The 19,018-nt window shown below is 36.8% G+C and overlaps 1 protein-coding gene across 3 annotated transcripts; it reads right to left on the bottom strand.

Annotated features, from left to right (window-relative positions):
* Window positions 1–1,871: 1,871 nt before the first annotated feature.
* Window positions 1,872–18,096, bottom strand: LOC100492957 (claudin-16). Of its 3 annotated transcripts, none has more exons than XM_031906460.1 (6): window positions 17,907–18,096; window positions 8,677–8,806; window positions 8,046–8,148; window positions 5,992–6,156; window positions 4,313–4,504; window positions 1,872–3,090 (listed from the first exon to the last, which is right to left on the bottom strand). In XM_031906460.1, the coding sequence occupies exons 1-6, from the start codon at window positions 17,930–17,932 to the stop codon at window positions 2,999–3,001; spliced, it is 708 nt and encodes a 235-aa protein (XP_031762320.1). In that variant the 5' UTR covers window positions 17,933–18,096; the 3' UTR covers window positions 1,872–2,998. The 3 variants fall into 3 exon arrangements, with proteins under 3 accessions (XP_031762320.1, XP_031762321.1, XP_017951494.1); XM_031906461.1 differs by having other exon boundaries at window positions 8,677–8,798; window positions 17,907–18,095; XM_018096005.2 differs by lacking the exon at window positions 17,907–18,096 and having other exon boundaries at window positions 8,677–9,272.
* Window positions 18,097–19,018: the final 922 nt, after the last annotated feature.

Here is a 19,018-nt window from a genome sequence, read left to right as displayed (position 1 = left end):
CAGATTAGAAAAATGTAATTGTTGGGTAGTTTTAGTTGACCAGGAAAAGGCATGTGAGATAAACCATGCAATTGCAAAATCCTTTCTGACTTTAAGTTGCCAATCGGACCAGTCCCTGGATCAACTTTGTTATAAGAGTTCATTTGTTTTACTGTATGTTCTCAATTTAAAGCTCTCAATGTAAGTAATCCTTTTTGCATCTGAAGATGGAACCTCCTCTCATGTAAATGATGCAGTTTTTATACTTATACATAGATGTCTATCCTCCCCTAAATCTCCTATTATAAAGGAAAGCCACTTGACCAGCCTTATAACTGAGATTGTACTTTTATTTTTATCCCTTTTAAGAACTGGAAACCAAAACCACTCAGCATATTCTAGTTGGGACCTTACCAGTTCTTTCTAAAAGAGAAGAATAGCCACCTCTTCCATTGAAACTATACCTCTTTTAATACAGGGTAATACCTTGTTGGCCTTTTATAGATGCCAGATACCCTGTAAATTTCAAATTGATTTCCTCCTAACATTTCCCAGTAGCTATGTAGCTGTGGTCTCTTTAAACTTGTTGAATTCAGACAAGCTTGCAGTGCTGTGCAGTAATTTTTAAAGTGACACAGTTGCTACTGTGAAATGTTAGGAGCAATTGTGCTTGACCTGCGAAAACACACACTTGCAATAGCAAGCATTTTGTTGCAGTGCTCATAATTGCCAGGGATGCTGCTGCCATGAGGCGAGTTGAGAAACTAAAAATAAAAAGCAGCTCCTAGTAACTCAAAAAGCCGAAATTTGCTATTGCACTCTTGGCACTAGCAATGCAGCCCCCCCCCGGCATCAACTTGCGCATCTCAGGCGGCCAGGACCCTTGAGGCAGCGCTGACAATTGCAGTCGATGCAACACAGTGACTTGCACCCTAAAATTGCACCATCCACACTGCTCTGTGGTTGTATGTAATGAGGCTTTTTAGGCTTATAGACTTTATATATTTAATACAGCAGCCAGGCTTGAAAAAGAAACCAAATGTCCATTCATTTCAAATGAATCTTTTTTAAATCTGGGCAATAATAAAAGAAAAACAATTGTTCTTTATATCATATTTATATTGGACTAGTTACTTGATCCTCCTTATTCTATATATAATAATACCAGTTGCTTTTTGTTACTTACTTGTTCTAATATTTTGTCCTTTAGAAATATCTACTGGGGGACAAGACACTTGACAGTTTATTGTATATTACCATAAACTGTATACTGTATACTTTTTAACTTTTTTGCCTAAGGTAATTAGTGGAAGGTAATTCATTCGATCCAGTGCAGCATTTTCTGGTTGGGTCCTTAACTATCTGCTACAGGAAGTTGTAATTCAAACAATATGGTAGTACTGTGGCTCAAGTCATTATATGGTTAATTAATCCCCCTGCTTTATTAAGACTTGCTTCCCCAGAAACTAAGCCTCATCATCTTCATTAATAGTAAAGGAAAACTATACCCCCAGAATGAATACATAACCAACAGATAGTTTATATTATGTTAAATGACCTATTAAAGAATCTCACCAAACTGGAATATATATATATCAGTAAATATTGCCCTTTTACATCGTTTGCCTTGAGCCACCATTTAGTGATTGGCTGTGTGCTCCCTCAGAGATCACCTGATCAGAAATAATGCAGCTCTGACTGTAGTGTGGAAGCAAAAGACAGATCTCTGTCCATGAATTGGCTGATGGGGCCTAGCATGTATGTGTGCCTTGGCTTGTTTGTGTGCACTGTATATTCTATGATCCTTAAAATTTTCTATTTAGGATTACCCAATAGCACATACTAGTAAAAAGTATATTTTTATGAAAATGGTTTATTTAGATGAAGCAGGGTTTTACATATGAGCTTGTTTATGCAGTATATTTTTATAGAGACCTACATTGTTTGGGGTATAGTTTTTCTTTATGTAATTTGCCTGTTGCCTCACAATTTGTGAAACGTTCGACCCATACGGTTTTAGCCTTATCACTTATTGTTAATTGCTGATTCTATTGTCAACCCTCCCAACACAGTCATAATTTTTCCTTTGCTAATTAGTTGCTAATTAGAAAAGAGTACTATACAATTCTAATATACAAAACATAAGGGCTCTCCTACAATCCCATATTCCAGTACCTAGAAATGGTCACATACAGACTCCTTACTCTGTGTGTATGAACAGATGTCTGATCTGATGGTGGTTTTTCTGTGCCTTTATCTGGTTCGACTTGCAGAGTATTTTGCAGTTGAGAACTTAATGGACAGATGTCTTGTTATAAACTAAATCTGTTATCCTGTTGTCGTCATGCAGAAACTGTATTTACTCTACAGTGGTGTCTGATTATAGAAAGAACACTATTCCCAAAGATATGGGGAGAATATTTCAAGGCAGGACAACGCTTGACACATTTTATTATTACTGCCTTTCAGTAGCTGGGAGCCATTTTTAATAGTTCTGCTTTCTGAGCACTCTCTGACTGTACACAAGTCACTTACACCTCCACATCTAAATTATGAAGCAACATGGGAGCTGACAACCAGCATCCTTTAAATATTGTGTCATATTTCCTGCCATGTCATGGGAAATGTTTACGTATAGATTTATAAATATGTGTTTCCTCTTAAATTAGCAGCATGTGCTTGAATTATTGAGCTCCTTTGAATAAAAGTGGCTTGGATATTTTTGAGAACTTTCTCTAAAATATTCCATTAAAGTGCAGTGGTTTATCCATTTTTAAAGATTTAATACCAGAACATTTAAATGAATATACATTTGCAACAGCATTCAGTTAAGCGAGATACAATATTAACGACCTTTCACATCAAGTCTCTATAAAAGACAACTATACAGACGACCATAAATTCTGTATTTACACCCTTCAACTTGTACACATCTGGTATAAATATACACACATACACACAAGATGGAGGTTTGCATTAGAAGACTTAGTGCAGATGATCAGCTTTTTCTTCTTGCAGATTACACTCTGGAGTCCATGGCATACATTTTGCCAGTTGCAGTTCTTCCATATTTATAAATGGATCGCTGGTTCCTTGAATATGATCCAAGATCTGTTAATAAGAGAAGCAACAAAGCATTGCAAGTATAGGCATTGAAAATGGCAGACAATGTCACAATAAAGGGGTTGTTCGCCTTTAAATTAACTTTTAGTATGATGTAGATCAGTGATCCCCAACCAGTGGCTCGTGAGCAACTTGTTGCTCCTCAACCCCTTGGGTGTTGCTCCCAGTGGACTTAAAGCAGTTCCTGCCCTGGAGGCAAGTTTTGGTTACGTAAAAAACAGGTGTACTGCCAAACAGAGCCTTCTGTAGGCTGCCAGTCCACATAGGGACTACCAAATAGCCAATCATAGCTCTTATTTGGCACCTCTGGAACTTTTTTATGCTTGTGTTGCTCCCCAACACTTTTGGGGACCTTAATACAGAGAGTGCTATTCTGAGGCAATTTGCAATTGGTGTTCACTTTTTATTATTTGTGGTTTCTGATTTATTTAGTTTTTGTTCAGCAGCTCTACAGTTTGGAATTTCAGCAGCTATTTGGTCGCTTGGGTCCAATTTAATCTAGCAACCAGACAGTTGTTAGAAAGAGACACAGGAATATCAATAGAAGAGGGCATAAATAGAAATAGAAGTAACAATAACAATAAAATTATAGCTTCAGAAAGCAACAGTTTTTTGGGTGCTGGGGTCAGTGACCCCCATTTGAATGTTGGAGAGAGTCAGAAGATGAAGGCAAATAATTCAAAAACTAGAAAAAATAAAAACTAATTTAAATGTTTCTAAGAATAGGCCATTCTATAACATACTAAAAGTTACCCTGAAGGTGAACCACCCCTTTAAAGATGCAGTTTGTATCTATATAAAAATATATATATCTCAAGCAAAGATATGTGTCCAAGCAGAGGTGCACGCTAGAGTTCTGTGTGGGTCCAGTCAGACAGACCCATGCCCGACCCAGACCTTCTGATCTGCACCTGCCACTATGCACTCTGCTACCCGACCCTACCCACAAGGAATTAATTTACCTTCTGACCTGGGCACCCACAAAACTAGAATGAGTTCATATTGGACCAAACAAATTGACTTATAGCAGCTATAACAATAGCAGTAGGGTTTATAATGGATATAATAGATAGCAATAGTAATAATCTGTATCACTGTTGCCCAGCCTGCAAAGACTGGTGTACAACCTCTGTAAAGTCCTGAGGAATATGTCTGAGCTATATACATAAAAAATAATAGTAATGAATTCTGCAGTTAGAACTTTACTAACCTCTAAAGATATAAAGACAGCAAGTAAGAACTATTGAAGCCAAAAAACAGCCAGTAGAACCAGCCATTCCCAGCCAGCAAGACCAGCCAAACTCATAATGAATCCCAAGAAATACATTCTGTAATACAAGAGTCGCCCTTTCTACATACACATCGACTGCGTACCACACTGAGCCAATCATTCCTGGGATACCTGATTAAAACAGAAAAAAGGACAATAAAACAAAGTGTAGCTCACAGCAAATGAGTAAATGGTAAAGGAAGAGTAACAATTTCAGAAAGTGTTTATTGTGTATAGTATAGCAGGGCTACACCTTCATAAAAACCTGCATACATAACTGTTCCTCTGGTGTCCCACATACTCTGCTCCTCAGAGATTTGACTGTGGGGGTGAGATTGCTGCCAGGGCTGGACCGAGGGGTTGGTAGAATAGGCTGGGGGCATTGTCTGAGGGGAAGCTATTTTGGTAGAATATATGCACACCACAGCTTGCCTGTCATGGCTGTATTTATATATAGGCATCCAAGGACCCATGCCTAGGGTGGCAGGTTAAGGGGAAAAACATCTCTCCAGGTACCTTGGCAACTATAGAGTGTCACTAATGGAACTGATCTCACACTCAACTGGAAGTGACGTCACGTTCACCATGTGCATGCACAGTTTGGGGGGCTCAGGTAAGAACCTAAATATAGTGCTGTTGCCTATATGTTTTTGGAGTAAGAAGAAATCAGAGTATCCAGAAACCTATGCAGACACAGGGGAAACATACAAACCCCTTGCAGATACTTCCCTGGCTGAAATCAACCCTAAAACCCCGGCACTGAAAGGATACAGTGCTAACCATTGTGCCACCATATTGAGAATCATTGCAAGCAATGTCTTTTTTCACTGACAGAGCTGTCTATGGTTTTTTATAAAGATTACAACAAATCATACAATATTCAAACCAAGGGTAGAGCAAAAGGTGTAGAAAGTGGGATTGTGATGTTAGCAGTCATTCTTATACACATAGATAGAGTAGTGAGGTCAGAAACACATTAGGGCTCATTTATGTCTGAATAGACATTGGGCAATCTGCACTTTACCTGCAGTTAGTTGCGCCTAAAACTATTTCATTAAAAGTACATTTGTATAGTTGCAATCATGATCAGTCCTTTCTGCCTTCAGTTTCAAACTGAGCATTGCTGCATCTGTGTACTTGTGCCTAAAGAATGGGGCACGGACGTCACTTGCACAGTGAAAAACAGAACTGACGCCAGGCAGACTGCAAAAATATTCTGCTAAACGGCATCCAGTTTACAGAGAAGCACATATGTAGCCGTGTCCATTTTACTGAATCAGAAATAGCATGCAAGATTCAGATACAGTGCAATTGCTTCTGGTTCAGCACCCACTTGCATGTGCAATGACGCATGGAATCTGGGGAAAACACAGTGCATAGTGGGAAAAAAAACATGGTGATTGTATCCAAAAGTGCACCTTGCTTGTTGTGTCAGGGTAGTTGAATGCACCCTACTGTGTGTGGTGTTTGAACAAATAGAATGATACATTAAACATATAGTTGACATTTAAATTTGGAGAAACATCAGCAGTAGAGGGTTGACTTTTAGGCACATAGAATTCCTTGGTAATATTTAGTGGCCATGCAGTTAAACCAAGACATGCAGATTATGTACATACCTCCAATGCCAAATATGAAGCCAGCCATATAACACATGCGTAGTTTGATATGGGGCTCTGATCTTAGGAACTTGACAGCATCGAGACCTAGAACCAGTATTATTAGAGCAAAGCTTGCCAGTATATCTGCTGTGATCATCAGGGCTCTTGTAAGCACTATTTTTACTATGGAAAACACGAGATAAGTATAAATAAACTTTGGAACTAGACAATTTGGTTGATGCAAGATTCATGTGTAAAATGTATCATGTATATATATATATATAGTAACCATTGTAATTATAAAATGAGGCATAAGGGGTTATCTAATAAAAGGCACTACATTTGCCAAGGAGCAGCAACCCATAGTAACCAATCAACTGGAAGAATTTACTGGTCACCCATCTTATTGGTTGCTTTTGGTTGGTTATTACATGTGGGGGAATGTTTTATTTTACCTACAAATATCTCTGCTTGCAGCTTGGAATCCATTGATCATCCACTATACTGGTAGCATAGAGGCTCTTCTTTTCATGCCATGGCTGGACTGCAGGTTTCTAACCTTCCATAACCATTTCCCTTTGTGTATGTAGCTCTTATAACTATTCCCATGCCTGGAAGGTCCTGTTCAACATTCACCCCCTTCTCAGCCTATTGTGCTTTACCCAATTGTCTTACAGAAATCTAGTTCAATATTCAGCCAATAGCACATTTATTAGGGGTCACCTGTTATTATGCAGGAGTTATGGGAAAACTGCTGCATTATGGGTAAAAAAATTGTGATGAGGTTTTGCATCATTGCACTTTCCAATCTGTGTAAAGGTATCAAAAGCTATAGCCAAGAATATACCAGCAAAACGTCTAGAAGAAAATTCCAGAACTCTATTGCTCTTGTAAAAAAGCCATATAGTGAGTGGGAGAGTCAAGTGCATGGGTTTCATACAAGGTGATCATATCACTCCTTTGTTAGAGCCTGTTATGTTCAGATTCATCAGTTGGTTTTACAGCAGGTAAATTACCTTAAAATGTACCTTTAGTATGAGTTAGAGCTTGATTTTGCAAATGATCTTCACTTTCTATTTTTTTGTGGTTTTTCAATGATTTGAAAAGCTTCTAATTTAGCAGCTCTCCAGTTTGGAATTTCAGCAGGTATCTGATTGCTATGGTTAAAATAACACTAGCAACCAGGCAGTGGTTTAAATGAGAAACTAAAATATGAATATGAGACAGCCTGAATAGAAAGTAATAAAAAGTATCAATAACAATACAATTGGAACCTCACAGAGCAATTGTATTTGCCTGTTGGGGTTGGTGACTTTTTTTGTAAGCTGGAAAGAGTCAGAATAAAAAGGCAGATAATTCAAAAACTATGTAAAATAAAAACGAAGACCAACTGAAAATTTGCAAACGATTGGCCATTCTATAACATACTAAAAGTTAACATAAAGGTGAACCACCTCTTTAATGACATTCTCTCTAATCTCTGGCAAAAAAGTAACACCCTAATAAACGAAAGGTAAAGTTGACCCTAAGCGTGATCAATGAGCCCACCCTCTCATACAGCCCCCTCATACAGTCCCCCTCATACAGTCCCCCTCATACAGTCCCCCTCATACAGTCCCCCTCATACAGTCCCCCTCATACAGTCCCCCTCATACAGCCCCCTCATACAGTCCCCCTCATACAGTCCCCCTCATACAGTCCCCCTCATACAGCCCCCCTCATACAGCCCCCCTCATACTGTCCCCCTCATACAGTCCCCCTCATACTGTCCCCCTCATACTGTCCCCCTCATACAGTCCCCCTCATACAGTCCCCCTCATACAGTCCCCCTCATACAGTCCCCCTCATACAGCCCCCTCATACAGTCCCCCTCATACAGTCCCCCTCATACAGTCCTCCAAGGCATTCAGGCATTAAAGAGAAATACTTTTGTCTTTCCTTTAGTTTGGCTGTTACGTGTACACTTTCAAAATACGTATAATATGCTGTTAGGGTGCTAAATATACAATTTACTTTGCCTTACTTTGTCACTAAGATATATTGCACAAAGATTTTAACTCTCAAAAACTTACACGGGTGCTCCGCTAAAATAGAATCATATTGGTCACATGTTTTTATTCCATCCTGTGTATTGGTCACACATTCCCACCACAGACCACGACATTTCTGACTGACCTAAAAAAGTTGAAATTTGAAGAGCAATAAATGATTCAAAAGTGCAGTAAAGACAGATCAGTTATTACCAAAATTTGATGTTTTAAACACATTCTAATTCATTTATGCAGGTATGAAAATTAATAAATGTGCCAATTTATTTACACTTTCTCACAACAGACAGGACATTTTCCAGAGAGAGAGTTTTTAATTAAAACCAATGATGTCATGTTACTGGTTTGATTGGATCTCAGCAACTCTAAAGCCGGCCGTACATGCACCAATAGCATCGTATGAAACCTCATTATGTATGATATTCAGTGCCTGTATGGCGGATCGATGAGACAACTGATATCGCAAAGGCTGTTAAAATATTTTGAACGGGCGACGTTGAAGGCGCATCAATTTTTAAGTATACAAGATGAACTGCCAGACAGCCACATGAGAAACAGAACACATGTATGTGAATTTTTTGTTGCTTGTTTCAGTTTTGTCACAAGGTATTTGATCTGCTCTTAAAAAAACAGAATTCTGTGGGATTCTTCTCACCTCTAAGCTGTCATCGGCATTAACCATCCAGCAGTCTGTCCAGGTGGCCACGATCAGGAATAACGTGGAGACCAGAGCCAAGCAGAGAGCCATAAACTGCAGTACAACAATCATTCTCAAGTCTGGAGGACTCCAAAACACAAATATCTGTTTACACATTAAAGAACCACTTCTACAAAAGCTGCAGCATCAGCTACTGATCATAAGCATTTGACTCTAAATTCTCTAATATATACTATTTATGTATATACTGTATGTATATATATATATATATGTGTGTGTGTGTTTTATCATGTCAATAGGCAGGTATATGACAAAAGAGCTCTTCCTATCGGGTCAGATGGGTAAATGTTCTTATATGACACAACAATCATAACTTAAAAGAAACGATACCCCCAAACAATGTAGGTAATGCAGCACATGGAAAACCCCGCTTCATCTAAATAAACCATTTTCATAAAAATATTAGAAGTATGTACCATTAGGTAATCCTAAATAGAAATTGCCATTTAAAAAATTAAGGGGCGCCTACTTCCGTTACAGTTAGAACTGCATTAGTTCTGGTCATGTGATCTCTGAGGGAGCACACAGCCCATCACTAAATGGCGGATCAAGGGAAAGGATGTTTAAGGGCAATATTTACTGATATATATATATTCCAGTTTGGTGAGATACTTTAATAGGTCATTTATAGGCTTATTTATCACTTTTTGAGTTTGTGAACTCGAGTTTGTTACTAAATTGAATAAACTTGCATATCAAATGCTCGCTTATTTATTAATAAGGAAAACTCGTCAGGTTTTTTGCACTTAATAAATACCAGACATTCAAGTTTTTGTACCATAATTAGAATCTGAGTCTTTTTAGTGCAAGAAAACTTGAATCATGAAAAAAAATTAAGCTCGAACATTTTTAAATCCCCCATTAATATTATATAAACTATCTGTTGGTTAAGTATTCATTCTAGGGGTACAGAATTTCTTGAAAAATCAGTTCTTTGCAAAACATTTATCATCAAACAAAAACATAAAACGAGTTTCACTTTGTGCTTTCTTTCATGAAAGAAAATTGAATTTCCCGGCCACTGAAAAGCCCTCTGATAATGAGCCACTCAAAGGCTGCATGTAAGTGAAGGTAGATATGGAACTCTAAACTATTTACCCTTTTAATGAAGGGGGAGCAAGGAGGAACAGTGAAAAAAATCAGTTAGTGCTATCCTTTTTAGCAAAGGTGTTTTAGAGTGTATACTGTCCCTTTAAGGGCATTGAATGCCAGAGAGGAGGGGGGGGGGGAGGTGTATTTTTAAAGAAGAAGTAAACCTTTTTTTTTCTATCTTAAAAATTACAAACCCCAGAATAAAATACTTTAGTCCCTGCATTCAGTCTGATCTGGTTTCTGATTTATAAGTTGAAATCTTCAGCTCCTTTCCTTTTCTTCCTGGTGAAGTGTAAAGCCCCGCCCCTCTTCCTGTTCAGCTCTCCTCATCTCTTAGACTACAGGATAGTCGAAGAGGAGGGCCTGTGCATGCCTGACAGAAGAAGCTTTCTGGGAATGCACAGAGAAGCAGAAGCCAGAAGCTTTTTTTCTGTGCCCGTACACAACTGCCTGGCTCACTGTGCATTCCCAGAATGCCTTTCCTCTCTCAGTAGTCATCCTGTAGATGAGAAGAGATGAGAAGAGCTGAACAGGAAGAGGGGGTGGGGCTTCACGCTGTACCAGGAAGAAGCGGAAAGGAGATGAAGATTTCAACTTTTAAATCAGAAATCAGATCAGACTAAAGGCAGGGTCTAAGGCACATGTGTCAAACACAAGGCCCGCGGGCTGAATACGGCCCTTCTGGCTGTTTTATGTGGCCCCTGATGACTGTGCCTGACCGTGCAGCATCAATCACCTGACTGCACTGTGACTGTGCCTGACTGTACAGTATCTTAATAAAATATTTGGCCAGCGACTGTGTGATTGAGTTTAACATCCCTGGTCTAAGGTATGTTATTCTGGGGGTTGTTTAGAGTAATTTTAAATGTAGAAAAAAAAGGTTTACTTCTGATTGGCTGCTGGGAGGGGGGTGAAATCACTTCAACTTGCAGCTCAGCAGTAAAGTGTGACTGAAGTTTATCAGGGTTCAGGTCACGTGGCTGTAGCACCCAGGGAAATGAAGAACACGGCTAGCCCCATGTGAAATTTCAAAACTAAATATAAAAAAATCTGCTAGTGTTTTTGAAAACTGGATTACAATGCAGGATTCTGCTGGGGAAGCTCTATTAACTGATGCGCTTTCCTATGACAGTATTCCTTTAATAAGATAAAATTATTCTCACTTCCCTGACTGTCAAGCTCACAGATATGAAATGAGACTTCTGTATTAAGCAAAACGGACATTCTTTGCAAATTGAATTATAATATTCTCATCTAAGAATAAATGAAATCTGACTGAGGATCCCAAGGCAAAACAGTTCCATCATTTTTCTCTCTTAACCTTTATCTGAACATCAGACATTGGGAAACACAAATGAAATTATGAGGCTCTTATATGGAAGCAACAGACTGTTCTGTGCCAGTATTCCTTTCTGTACATGTCAGATTTCAGTTATTACTGTTTTACATATATTTTGTCCTCCTTAACCAGAAATAGTAAGAGCATTCCCAGAGGGTGATTTAGCAATGTTTCAGTTTTAGTTTTTCTAAAAGTTTCACAATTCGAATTATGGTTCAAAAACTTGAATGTCTGGAAAAAAAATAAAAAAAACTTGAATGTAAAACTTTGGCACCTAAAAGTTTGCGAGTTCATGTAGAAGTCAGTGGGAGGTGTTCTAGGCAAAGTCAAGCCAGAGTTTCAATTCAAGATTTTCGAGTGTTTCAAGTTTTTTTCAAGTTTGTTACAAATTCGAAGTGTTCAAGTTTTGTTATTTGAATGAGTTTTCCTTATTAATAAGTTAGCAAGCATTCAAACTGTGAGTTTATTTGAATTAGAAAAACAATCTCGAATTTACAAACTCGAAAACTGATAAATAAGCCCACTAATGTATCTGTATGTTTGTATGGGATGCATTGCTTTGCAGTGTGAAGGCAACAGCCCAAAGCACTTTGCTAGAACTGCTGGAATTTGTTGTTCACATATCTACCATCACAGTTATGAGGTGACTGGTCAAATATACATTATATATATTATATTATTTAAAGTAAATATATTAGGGTTGATTCACAAGTGCGTTAATTAATATCGCATGCTTTTTTGCGTTAAAATAGACACGAAAATTAGCATGCGATTCACAACAGTATTACCGCATGCGTTAAGTCGCACATCGCATGCGTTAATTCGCGCGCAACCGCATGTGTTAATTTTAATGCAATGCGGTAATTAGCGAATGAAAAGAATACGAACGAATGATTTCCAAAAGTACATAAAGCATTAAGTGCGTTAATTAGCGCGCATGCGGTAAATACAGCGTGTGCATTAATTAGCGTGCATGCAAAAAGTAGCGCACGCGTTAGTTACCGCGCATTGAGTTAATACCGCACGAAGATAGTCTTCGCGACTAAAATAATGCATGCAGCATCGCGCGTAAATTAACGCAAGTATGCTTATAGTGAATTGTGCGTTAAGTCGCAAAAATTTAGACGCGATAAAATTTTTAACGAACGCTGTAAATAGCGCGCGTTTTAACGCATTTTTGTGAATCACCCCTACTGTGTTTATTAGTATTTGTGACTTTGTTGACTTTGCTAAAAAATGCTGTGTTTAGTACATTTTCATCAAAAAACTGTTTCAGTGTAAAGCATATCAACATATGCTCTGCATGGAAAAGTAGGCTCTTCCCAATAACAGGTAAGAGACTGTCCCTTCCTTAGGTGATAAAGAAGCGTTATCTGAAAAAGAAAAAAAAAAGGGGATCCTAAATATTACCTCTGCCCCCCCGTATGTTATGGTGGGACCCATTTATCCACTCCAATTTAGGGCTTCTCTGATTAATGAATTGGTCCTTGGGGTAAGATTCTAAGGGCTGTACCATGACCTGTCCTGATTATATCTAAAACAAGAAAACGACTAATATGCTAGTTATATCATTGCGCTTGCAGAGTGTCCAGCTCTAGGTTTGGAATCAGAATACTGACTTCTGCGTCTCCATCTTTTGCTGTAACTTTCCTTCCAAATCAAGCCATATTTTCAATTGGAGATTTTCAAAGTTTTTTTTTTGAGTTTGTAAACTAACAAATTCAAAATAGTCAAGTTTTTTTATTTGAATGAATTTTCCTTAATACTAAATAAGAAAGCTACTAATATGCTAGTTATATAATTGCACCTGATATAACAATGATATACATAACGCAGGCTGGAGATAAGGCAGTGGTTAAGTTATATAGAAGGCTAAGGTGCTATCAGTGTTTCCCCAAAAGTGCTTGGCTTTACAGGCCAACATATGTTTGCTTGTCTGTCGTATCTGTGTTTAGACCCCCAGTTCCCATATGGGATCTTATCCAATTCTTATGGAGTTGATGTGGTGTGGCTCACATAGAGGGTGCAATTTCTTATGTCATCAGTTCAGTGATTTACTGTGTTCTGGAATCTATCCTACAAACTAATAACCTTAATCTTTTATAGCATAAGACAATATTCCTAAATTTTATTAAGATATTTTACCAGAAGAGAGATTTGCATTTTTTTTTAAATGATAGAACACAAGGCTGTGGACCTTTTTTTGCAATGTTTACTTAGCTTAGATCAGGGTGATAAACTGATGAGTTCTTTGGTAGCCCTAAGTACAAAAGAAGACCAGAAGGAACTTCCTGTTTTGCAGAACAGGAAGCTGAGAATACAAAAAACTTTCTAAGGATCTACATTTTTGGGTAAAAAGTTATAGAATGCTGAGAGGTATAATAATCTGCCACTCTGATGTGATGTAGAATTAGAGTATTAGAATTATTGTGATAAAGCATTTTAAACCACCATTATACCAAAGTAGTTAAAGTAGTAGTAAAACTACTGTTTATATTTATAGAATAGTTATGGAATAAATACTGTTTACGGATTAAACTGAATTCAGGTATGAATGGCTGATGGCTATAATTATATGTAATTTTTCTGTAGCTTGTATTTTAATTTATTGCACAGTTAAAGATTTATTATCGCCCAGGTTCATTACCAGTTTATCATTAGTTGTTCTTATGCAGAATTGAGCCCATTAGTCAAACCAACATTAATGCCTGGGAGCTTTAAGGTAGTAAATAACAAGCCTGGAATTGTGTTAGCTGTCACAAACATCCTCCTAGTATTTTAAAGGTACATTAACTATTTAATCTTTATATGTTTCTAATGTAAATATTGCCATTGTCTTTACATCTCTGGGTGGTCAGACATAAATAAGGGCATGGAACAGAACGAACTATTAATGGCATTTACAAGCCAGGAAAGCGAGGCAAAATTTCCCAGGCTTTAATGCAAAATGCCATAGCCTATATCTATTACTAACTATTGCCCTGTACTAGTCAAAAAGGACATTTGAGGTTACAGCATCTATCAGTAAAACATTTCCCTAACAGAATTTATCAGCCACAACCAGTTGCTGTAACTGTGCAATAGTATCAGGATAGCCAACAAATCCTTCTTAGAGATTTCTTTGTTTCAATATAAAAGAATTGGCAGCACGGTGGTGCAATGGTGCAGTCCTAGGTTTGATTCCAGCCAGGGCCCTGCCTGTAAGGAGTTTGTATGTTATCCCTGCATCTGTGTGGGGTTTTCCACAGAAAAAAACATACAGGCAGGTTCATTGGTTCCTTATAAATTTGATCATAGCTGAATGTGATAGGGTCCTAAGATAGTAAGTTCCCAAAGTGCTATAGCAGTGATCCCCAACCAGTGGTTTGGGGGCAACATGTTACTCACTAACCCCTTGGATGTTGCTCTCAGTGCCCCCAAACCAGGTAATTTTTGAATTCCTGACTTGGTGGCAAGTTTTGGTTGAATAAAAACAAGATTTACTACCAAATAAAGCCCCCTGTAAGCTGATAGGGTGCATAGAGGCTGCCTAATAGCCAATCTTAGCCCTTATTTGGCTCCTCCATGAACTTTTATGATGCTTGTGTTGCTCTCCAAGTCTTTTTACATTTGACTGTGGCTCACGAGTAAGAAAGGTTGGGAACCCATGTGCTATAGAATATGTATGTATGTAAATCTGTATTTTTAAAGCGCTACTTATGTACGCAGCGCTGCTAATTAATATAATAATATAATAATAATATATTAATATCAATTGCTGGGAAAACCGCTACAATGAAATGTACATTGAAGATTCCCTCCCAGAATCCTAGGCATTTACTGTAGGTACCTACAGACCAAATCTGTCAATAGCTAAATTTGTATAAATTACCAAGAAAAAACACTATGGGGCACATTTATCAATGAACAATTGTGTCAGAATACTAAAAATGAGTATATTTTCTAAGTTTTAGAACTGTGAGTATTGTCTGCGATTTTTTCGTAATTTGTGTGACTTTTTCGTACTTTGCGACAAAATCGTATTTGTCGCAACGAGTACAAAAGTTTCGGATTCATTCAAGCTTCCGTATCGTGACTTGCCTTGCGCCAGGTTGGAGCTGCAGAGTGCCATTGAGTAGGCTTCCAAAATCATGCACTGAAGGTTCAAAGTCAGAAAGGTTTTCGCACCATTTAGTTCGTATGGATACGAAAATTTCGTAACTTTCGGATCATACCATGATATTTTCGTACAAGCACGACGCAACTTTTCGCAAACTTAGCACACATCAGAAATTTTCGTATTTAATGCGAATTGTCGCAAATGTAATTCGAAATTTAATGAATCAGCCCCTATAAGTTTATACATTTATTATATATTCTGACTTCTTTGGGAGCAGAGCTTTGTTTGCCAACAAATATGAAGCATATATTTATTTTTAATTTTTTTTCAGACAGAAAACTTCACTGTATAGTTGTAAAAATACTTTACAATAAACATTTGCAGGGGGAAATGTAACCTGCCAAGAGCTTGAAAAACTTTACTTCTACATGTTTTCTTTCTTTTTTTTAATATTCATTCTTGTTAAGTAAGCCAATGCTATATTTTCAAAGCCTGGGGCATGAATTTGTTTCTAATTCATTATAGGTCTGAGAAATGAAGGGGGAAGTTTACCTCCACATTAACTTTGTTACTATTACTATTAACTATGTTACTGATGGACCTATTCCCAACAACTATTCAACTGTTCTTTGTGAATTTTGAAATAATAGCAATCCCATTCTGCCTATTTCTAGACATTAGATGCAAGGATTTTTTGACTTTATTCTAACTTTTATTTTTATTTGCTTATCATTCTTTTCAGACCCTCTCATTGTGACCTTCCATTCTGATTTCTATAGGACTGTTGGGCCCATAAGTTTAATAAGCCCTAGAAACCAGATAGTAGTTAAAACTGGAAACTGAACATTGAAGAATAAAAAAATGCATTACACTAAAAGTTATTTCTAAGGTAAACTACCCCTTAATAAATACTCTGTTTAATAATATGTGTATAATATGTATAAAATATATGTATGTGTATCATTAGTAATTTTGGGGCAAAACTATTTTGCTTGAAAATTAGACCTTAATAATTTAAAGGAGATGTAGGTACTATCATATGTGTTTATTGCAGAGAATGGGATGGAGTCAATACAAAGCTACAAACTATTCTTATTCTTGAATTAAATATATATATATATATATATATATATATATATATATATATATATATATATATATATATGTACAGGTATGGGATCTTTTATCCAGAAAGCCTTTATCCAGAAAGCTCAGAATTACTCAGAATTACAGAAAGGCCATCTTCCATAGACTCGATTTTAAGAAAGTAATTCAGATTTTTAAATACTATTTCCTTTTTCTCAATTATAATGAAACAGAACCTTGTACTAAGGTTGGGATAATTAATCCTTACTAAAGATAAAACAATTGGATTTAATTAATGTTTACTTTTTTTTTTAGTTGACTTAAGGTATGGAGATCCAAATTACAGAAGGATCCCTTCTCCGGAAACCCCAGGCAAAAGCATTCTGGATAACAGGTCCCATGTAAAATGCCCATGTAAAATGGCAGATATATTCAATTCTCAGTACCCATTTTCAGTGGGTTATAGACAATTTTGGAATTACATTTGGTGCTTTGAGTTACAGAATACTATGATTCTTTTTCTCAAAACATAAGGAAATTGACATTTTCAAGCATGTAGCATAATCTCTTACTGGGTGAGGGAAATAGTTTTCATTATAAAATGGCAGTTACTTTTCATCATATATTCTGTATATGCTACCTGAGCTTAAGCTTACCGCAACATGACCAAAATATTGCATAAAGCACTTTAAAAGTCAAATAACAAAATAATTCTAAAAACTACATAAATAACAACAACATGACTAAAAAAAACACAACATAAAACTACATAAATTCTACAAATTACATAAATTACAACTGATTCTAATAACTGTGAATGCAAAGTGCTGTTAATATACTAAATATAATAACTAACTTATATCTCTATATTTCTATAGCAAATAGAGCTTGTAAAGTACTAGTAGGGGAACCTAATGTTTCATACATTTCTTCTGTTTTGCATTTTACTTTAATGTTTTACTAATTCCTCTTATATCCTCTCAAATCCTTGCCATAAAACATCCCTTTCTTAATAATGGTTTACACTGTGCTAATAATTAATCCAATGGACTATTTATAATGATCATCTAGCAAGGAAAATTTCCACGGGAATCATTAAAACAACCTTTTCTTTTACGAATGTAGAGGAGGTTTAGAATATAAAGTAATCATCTATTATGGGATTATTATGTTCAAGCCCATCTTTAATTTAATGGAATCTCACTGCTTTGCATTCGTTTTTATGTTCCAAATCTTGCCTTATACATTATTTTAGGCTCTGTATAGATATGACTCAGTATATTCTTACATAAGAATATTGTACTAATTCTTAGAGCAAATATCGTAAAAAAAAAAACTTGGTTCTCATAGTCATCTGTGCAAAACAGCTTTAAGTGTATCTCTATAAAACCCAGCAGCCAGAATATAGTAAAACAGACTAACATTAAAATATTTATAACTAACTAACTATAACTAATAGTTATCAAACGTTATGTACATGATATCAGAAAGTACCCCACAAAGTTCTTTTTTTGAAATTCTTAAAAAAAAGTAGGAATTGTATTAAGTTACCTCCCTTTCCTGCGAACAGGACTCATTGTCGTTATTCCATGCGGGCGAGATGGCAGAAAACTAATTCGTTTGACCTCACAGTAGCTAGAGACCCGTGATAATAGACTTTGTTACAGAAAATGTCAAATTGGCAACATAGGGAAAAACTAGACTAATCCGGCAAGACCAACAGTGGGTCTCGAGCCACCTATTAGTTGCGTGGAAAAAAGAAAAGTTTCCAGGGATTGGCAGATGTGGAAGCCAATATCCGCGTTGTACTATTTTAAGCTTTTCCAAGTCATGTCAGATGTGCTTTGCATTTTGCTGTGTGATTTCTATTCTAATTAACATGGTAATGGTGTGGAAATTGCGTGCAACGTCCAAAATAACATGTGCTGGCATCTGTAAATGTTGGATTAATTGCTGCAAGGCATGGGATGGAATGGCTGTTTGGCTAAACTCAAAGACACCTCTGAATGTAAATATTTAGTGTGAAGTTCTATATAGCAGTAACCTGAAATAGACAAAGCTGTGAAGCAGTAGTTTATAAAATATTCTGCAAAACAAAATAATTACGAGACAACAACAGATTATTAGTGAATTTTGTCAATTGCAACTTGTAGTTATGAAATTATGAAACACTTATTTGTTACACAGGCATCTTAGCAGCATACCCTCCTGTACTTAAGCCCACTAATATATTCCTGAATGCCATAACATGATACAGAAATACATTATTCTATCTAAAAACTACAATGCTATGACATTGGTTCTTGTACCAATGGTACTAGCAGTCCTATTGCCTTCAAAGTTTATGATTGTAGGTGCACTTCATTTTCTGTTTTTCCTTTTGTGTTAATAGAAGAGCTACAGATGCAGGTCCGACGCACTCACTTCTTGGGTACATTTCAAATGGTGTTTTAGAAGTGGGTTCTTTGTGTGAGAAGATTTTGTCTGAATTAGCTCGGTATGAAGTAAAACATTTGTTTGCATATAAGAGTATGGCGGATGTTGGCAGAACTAGTTGGAAACATGCCCATATAGTAAATGAAGTTTCTATATGCAGGCTAACTGCTGTGTTAGAAAGAAGGAAATGTACTCTGTGCCTTGAACACTGGTTGCCCTTGAGTTCC

This window comes from Xenopus tropicalis, chromosome 7 (assembly GCF_000004195.4).
Source record: "Xenopus tropicalis strain Nigerian chromosome 7, UCB_Xtro_10.0, whole genome shotgun sequence".
Taxonomy (NCBI): domain Eukaryota; kingdom Metazoa; phylum Chordata; class Amphibia; order Anura; family Pipidae; genus Xenopus; species Xenopus tropicalis.
This window is presented reverse-complemented; position numbering and strand designations above follow the sequence as displayed.